The 6,923-nt window shown below is 18.9% G+C and overlaps 2 protein-coding genes across 2 annotated transcripts, besides 15 other annotated features; one reads left to right on the plus strand and one right to left on the minus strand. All coding sequences in view use genetic code 6, as the record gives it.

The window, feature by feature from the left end:
- The first annotated feature begins 1,166 nt into the window (after nt 1–1,166).
- Nucleotides 1,167–1,222: a microsatellite.
- Nucleotides 1,223–1,255: 33 nt separating this feature from the next.
- Nucleotides 1,256–1,306: a microsatellite.
- Nucleotides 1,307–1,448: 142 nt separating this feature from the next.
- Nucleotides 1,449–1,504: a microsatellite.
- Nucleotides 1,505–1,909: 405 nt separating this feature from the next.
- On the minus strand, nt 1,910–3,531 carry IMG5_191210 (hypothetical protein; the record flags this gene model as incomplete). Its single annotated transcript, XM_004025079.1, has 2 exons — nt 1,910–2,646; nt 2,751–3,531. The coding sequence occupies 2 exons, from the start codon at nt 3,529–3,531 to the stop codon at nt 1,910–1,912; spliced, it is 1,518 nt and encodes a 505-aa protein (XP_004025128.1).
- Nucleotides 2,653–2,721: a microsatellite.
- Nucleotides 2,653–2,734: a microsatellite.
- Nucleotides 2,661–2,734: a microsatellite.
- Nucleotides 3,532–3,681: 150 nt separating the features above from the next.
- Nucleotides 3,682–3,735: a microsatellite.
- Nucleotides 3,736–3,750: 15 nt separating this feature from the next.
- Nucleotides 3,751–3,821: a microsatellite.
- Nucleotides 3,755–3,853: a microsatellite.
- Nucleotides 3,761–3,828: a microsatellite.
- Nucleotides 3,768–3,837: a microsatellite.
- A 175-nt stretch (nt 3,854–4,028) lies between the features above and the next one.
- On the plus strand, nt 4,029–6,614 carry IMG5_191220 (major facilitator superfamily protein, putative; the record flags this gene model as incomplete). Its single annotated transcript, XM_004025080.1, has 7 exons — nt 4,029–4,703; nt 4,774–5,020; nt 5,260–5,316; nt 5,359–5,886; nt 5,934–5,999; nt 6,064–6,342; nt 6,391–6,614. The coding sequence occupies 7 exons, from the start codon at nt 4,029–4,031 to the stop codon at nt 6,612–6,614; spliced, it is 2,076 nt and encodes a 691-aa protein (XP_004025129.1).
- Nucleotides 4,394–4,446: a microsatellite.
- Nucleotides 5,024–5,100: a microsatellite.
- Nucleotides 6,001–6,049: a microsatellite.
- Nucleotides 6,003–6,049: a microsatellite.
- Nucleotides 6,615–6,923: the final 309 nt, after the last annotated feature.

Below are 6,923 nucleotides of genomic sequence, written 5' to 3' on the forward strand. Positions count from 1 at the left end.
AAATGCTCAGAACTCCAACCTTTTAATCACAGTCTAACTTCCTCAATTTATAATTTAATTTTTAAAAAATCTTCAACAGCATCATTTTCCTTGAAATACTCATTCAGCTGCTATATCTTCTTAACAACTTAAATAATTATATTAAATTACTGGTCATTCCCTCACATTATTTTACTAAATTCTTACCAAAACCTGGATAATAGACCTTAAGTTATAAACCGAAAACGTAATAACATCAAAAAATATACAATGGTTACCCAAATCTAACGAAAGTTATTTTAAATAACATTATATATTCGGATAAATATTATATTTAAGGTAAATTAAATTCCCGCCACCCCCACATAAAATAAAATAGATAAATTAATATTTATAAGTAAATTTCAATATAAATATAATAGAGTCTAATTTTTTAGGTCAATATTTAAAGATGATCATATAGGTTTTCCTCTCTTTTTAATTCATGTATTTTTTCTATATTTAATTTTTGGTTATATATTTGTATTTCCAATTCGGGAAAGTTAAAGGATTTAATACGAGCTGATTAAGGTTATGGAAATAAGAATTTATTTATTAAATAAAATTTACAGTTTTTATTATTTATTTTCTTTGTGTATTATTAAACTGGTTAGTTCAAATTAGGATATTATTTAGAAATTTTCAATTATAATAATATTGGGACTTAACAATTAATATAAATAATCCATTTTATAGAAAGACAATCTCATATTATTACTTTTCTTTAATAATATAATGTTTGTATATTATATAAATTGATCTCTTTATTAGTCTAAATATGCAAGTCTGTAAGAGATTTTAATAATTAAGGTTTTTAAATATAATATATAAGAATTAAAATCCGTAAAATTTGTGATAATAAATATACTTCAATAAAAAAAAAAAAATTAGAAATTGAAAATAAAAATAAAAATAAATCAACTGGCATAAACATAAATACTAATATCATATAGTTATATGATTTTTATAATAAGTAAAAATTATAAATAATATTTAATTGTTTTGTATTTATAATTTTTGTTGAATATTATCAATATAAAATTAAAAAGTTAAAATATACAAATTTTTAAAAGAAAAGGTAAATATTATAAATTTAATTTTAATGTTGCAAATATTTTTATAATGCATCAATAAATAAAATAGAGTATAAAAAATATAATAATTAATATTATATTTAAAAAAAATATAAAATTATATATATTTATAACTCAATAATAAATAATATTAAATTATATTGAATTAAATATTAAAACTAAATTAATTATTTAAAAATAAATTTATTTATTAATTTAAATAATTAAATTTGAATTTCTTAAATTTAAATATAGATATATAAAAATATCTTAATCTAAATTTTATAAATAAATTTATCTATATCTTTATATATCTAAAAAATATATATTAAATAAAATATTAATAGATATTATTAATATATTATATATATATATATTTTTATTAATATATAAATTTATATTAGCATATAAATATAAATAATTGTATTTTTATTTTATTAATTAATAGATATAAATTTAAAATATAATTTTTTTATTTTTACATATATAAATATATAGATATCTTTATTTATATAGAATTTTTTTTTCTATATTTTTATAAATAATGTTTATAATACATTTTATTTTTATTTTTTCTTAAATTTATTTCCTAATATATAATATCAGAAAAATAAAAAATATTTATTAAAGTTATACATATTTTCATTATAACTCTTAGTTTATTATATTTAACCATTCTAAAATTAACTAACATCCCGGATCAATTTACCCTATTTCTCTTCCATCTAAATATCTTGATCTTCCCTTTTTAGCTTTTAACATGCTTATTTTTAAATTAAACTCTTTACATCTTTCCATTAAACACTATGAAATATGTTTCACTTCGTAATTTATTTTTTCCTAAAAATTTTCTTCAATAAATTCTAACATATCCACCATAGTCCTATCTCCTTTTTAAGCTTTTCCTACAAATTTAATTTAATCTAATCCTTTTTAAGACCATTCAAAAATTCTTCTTTTCCATTCATTTTTAACTCATCTTTTAAACATAAACTCGCTGAGCTTAAAAATACACCATATAAAGGGCCACATGTACCCCCGAAAGCTCCTGCAATCTCTTCTCCTAGTCTTGCGAAGCATTTTTTAGCTTCCTTTTCGAAGTTTAAATGCTTCAAAATACTTAAGCAAGCTAAACTAGCCCTAGTTACGCCAGTCCCTGTGTCTCCATCTCCTACTTAAGCATCTAATTTATTAAAAAGATTTTCTTTAGAAATTAAATGAGTAAATATTTTCTCCATTAAACAATGAAAAGGGCTTTCATAAACTACTTTAGTATCAATTTTTTAAAAATCGTCAAATGAAATTTCTCTATACATCTTTTTTATTTCGAAACTAAAATTCTTAAAAATAACCCAAAAAGGATTTTCAACTTACAAATCTAAAACCTCGACAATTAAAGGATCAAAAATATTCAAAATTGTCAACGAAATCCCATGCATTTCTAAACTACTCATAATTTTACCACAAACAACTCTTTTTACATTAATTTTTTTCTCTTTCATTTACTCTAAAATTTCCTTTATTAAAATCATCAATTCTAATTCAGTAGTAGAACCTAAAAAAATATAAATATAAATGTAAATATACAAACACATATACACATATAAATATAAATATACATATACATATACACTTATAAATATGCTTCTATTTTTTTACCTAAATTATTCAACACTACTAATACTTCATTATTTTATTAATAATCTTTTTAAAAATTAAAATATCCTAATAAATCCTATATAAGTTTCTTTGCACTATCAAATTTTATTAATGAAACACCTTTCTCTCCATGAATACCCAATCCAATTTCTACATAACCTGGATCTACAGAAAAATTAGCATTTTATCCTGGCAAAGAACACCCTCCTAGTCCACATCCTACAGTTTTTATATTTTATATTACTTTTTCTCCAAATTCCTTTATTTTTTATAAATTCTACCATTTGAATTAAGACACTAAGCCTCCTAAAATTTTATATAAAACAACTGTCCCAGCTAGTCCTCTTTTATCTTATTCGAAAGCTGCATCTTCTCCAACGTGTATAGTTTCAACTTTTATCCCTTAAGCCCTTGCTAAAGAGGCTGCTAATTCAAAATTTATAACATCTCCTGTATATTATTTTATTATCAAAAGAACTCCATGTTTATTTGGGACACTTAAAATTCCTTATAAAATCTCTTTATGGGAAGGAGAAGCGAATACTCCACCACATATTGCACTTGTGAGCATATTTTTCTCTACAAAACCGGCGTGAGCAGGTTCATGACCAGATCCTCCACCGCATATTAAGGATATTTGGTCTGGATTTGGGTCTTTTAATTAAATTATTTAAGTATTTTTATAGCGAATTAATTTATTAGAATTTAACATTAAAAGACCATCTAGGGCTTCAGTTACTACATCATGTTTATTATTTATAAATTTTTAAGAAGATATCATATTAAAATTAAAATTTATATTTATATTATTCAAAAAAAATAATTAAATTTATAAATAATAATATATTTAACAATATTAAGAAAAACAATATATATTTAATTTATTTGAAAAAAAACAAAATAAATTAAAATATAAAAAAAATGATTTTCTAATATTAAATATAATAAATATAAATAAAATATATATCAATTAAATAATAAATATTTATAATGTTATAAAATAATTTTTATATTTTATTTTATTTTATTTTATTTTAATTTATTTTATATTATTTATAATTTTTATTTATTATTATTTATACATTTTAGTATTTTTATTTTTTTCTATATATTTTTAAAATTAAAGTTTTTCATTATTATTTTTAAATTGCTATCATATAAATTTTATCACTATATTAAATTTTTAATTTATTGTATAATATTTTAACTTTTATAAAATTTGATTGTTTTATTTTAAATAATTATTTATATATTTAAAGTTCAATACTTTATTATAACATGATTTTTTTAAAATAAAAATATTTAATACAAAAATATATTTCTAAATGTTAATTTTTTATTTTTTATTTCTATCTTAAAAGTTAGATTTTTATTATTTCTTATTTTTAATCTCTATGCACATTTTTATAATATATTTAATATATTGAACTTTAATGTTTGTATTTAATTAAATAAAAAATTAAAAACATTTTTTTTTATATATTACTTTATAATTATTATAATTAATAACTAATTATAATAAGAAAATAGTTTATTTTACAATTTTATGATTTTTATAATACATATATAATCAAATATTTTTTTTTTTTCTTATTAAATTTACTTCAATATAATTTATTAGAAGTTAAATAAAAATATTCTCTATAAATAAAAAAGTAAATAAATAAAAAACTAAATTAACATAAAATATAAATAAGAAGTAATTCGTTTAACCAAAAAAAAAAAAATGAGTTCTAAAAAAACAGAATAGCTTGTAGTTAATATAAAATCTGTAAAATTAAAACATTTAAAAAAAAAGCATTAAAAAAATAAATAAATAAGGGAAGAAAACTTAAAAAGCCAGCATTTTAAGTATATAACATGAAACACACATTTATATCTTTAGAATAATCTTATGAATATGTAGGAGATAACTCCAGATTTTAATAAAGAATAACATGGATTTTATCATTTGTTTATTAAAAAAATTAAAAAATAAAGAATTTTATTTTAAAAATTCAAAAAAAAAATTAAAAATATATAGTAATGGATATTTTATAGTTTATTAGTTATGGGATCCCCAATGATATTCAGAACTCCAAAATTTGAATGTAAATAATAAGCTAATGATTAATTTAAATATTGCGCAGAAGAAACTGTTTGTTATTTAATAGATAAAGGTTTAACTGATTATTATAGGACTACATCATTTCGTTCGATTTCATAAGAATTTAAATTATATTGTGGCGATAAATATTTAGTTGGTATAGCATAATCTGGATTATTTTTAGGTAATATTATATATATATATATATATATATATATATTTATATATATATATTCATATATATTAATATTATTAATATATATAAAAGGTTAAGTATTTTCAGGTTTTTTAAGTAGTTTTTTATCTGATAGATTCGGAAGAAGAAAAAGCATGCTTTTTACTATAATATTAGGTTCTATGAGTATAATTTCGGTAGGATTTGCACCTGATATATATACAATAATATTTCTTTTTTTGCTGCAGGATTCGGAATGAATGGTTATGAGTGTATAATATTAGTTTATTGTACAGAAATTTCTGGTATTTTTTTATATCTTTAAAATAAAATAAAAATTTAAAAAGCAAGAAGATTTAGAGATATATCAGTAAATGTATTATAAATAATGTGGGCATTTGGTTAATTTTTAATACCTTTGACTAATTCAATAACTGATTATTGGCGATTTCTATATATTTATTGTGTTGGCCTTCCTTTAGTATTAAGTATAATATTAACTTACATATTTTTTTGTGAAAGTCCTCGATATTATGTAAGTAAAGGCTAATATTAATAAGCAAGGGAGATTTTTAGACATATAAGTGAAGTAAATAGCCGTCCTCCTTATTAATTTCATTTTATGGAAGAATTAAACAATTATAATAAAGTGGTGACAAAAATAACTAATTTTAAATCTCCAAAGAATAATAATTTATAGAGATAAAATGTAAGCTTTTAGAATTAAACGATTAATTAATAAAAATAATAAAGCACTACTATGTTAGATTTGTTTAAAAAAAAGCATCTTATAATTATTACTTTAACTATGTCTTTTTATTGGTTTTTTAGATATTTTACTTATTATTGTATACTTTTTTCAATTGAGTAGTTTGGTATATATTTTATTTAAAAAAAATAAATATATTATTTATTAAAAAAGGTAATTCAATTAAAACAAATTATCTACTATTAGCTTTTATTGAAGTTTTCGCAGCATTAATTAGCAGTATATATATAAATATATAATTATATATATTTATATAATTATATATATATTTAAAATATATCAGTTCCATTAAAATTAAGAATGAAAAGAAAAGTTGCACTAAGATTATCTTTTTCAATAATGATTTTTGTTCCTTTGCTTTTCTTTTTGATAAGAATTCCTAAAGAATGTTTTATTTATTATGGTTTTTGTTTTTAAGAATTTTTAACTATAATTCTAGTTATATTTTTGAAATTCGCTATTATGTTTTTTACTGTCAATCTTCTTACTTATACTAGTGAATCTTTCCCTACTGTTTTAAGGTCATAAGGCTAAGGAATATGTATGATATTCGGATAAATTGGTATACACATATTTTTTTTTAAATAAAAAATTATATTTATATATATAGGAAGTACATTAGCGCCAATATATATAACCTAATATATATAAATTTTTGAATAGCTTAATCCTTTATCATTTATTGCATTTCTAGGAATGCTAGGTTGGGTACTTTCTACAAACTTATACGATAACGAGAATATGTAAGATCATATTGAAGATGAAGAATAAATATAAGTTCCTTTATTAAAATAATTTTAGGAAATATAAATGACTGTATTTTAAAGAAATTGAAAAATAAAAATATATTTATATATTTTTATACAATTAATAAAATATATATATATATATATACCAATAAAAAAAAAATTCAATCCAAATTAACTTCCTATTCATTTTTTTTTAATAAATTTTCAAGATTTTATTCTATATCATCTACATCATTATTAGCTAAAATACGTATAATTCTTTTCTAAAAGTTCATATTATAAAATACTTTCGAATTAAAATTTCCCTCACTTCTTTTTTCCACAAAAACCTTATGATCTAGAATTTCCAAAAGATTTTCCTTTAATTAAATTTCATTTGATAAAATCATATTAT

The sequence above is a fragment of the Ichthyophthirius multifiliis genome (genome assembly GCF_000220395.1).
Source record: "Ichthyophthirius multifiliis unplaced genomic scaffold scaff_1120509251372, whole genome shotgun sequence".
NCBI lineage: Eukaryota > Ciliophora > Oligohymenophorea > Hymenostomatida > Ichthyophthirius > Ichthyophthirius multifiliis.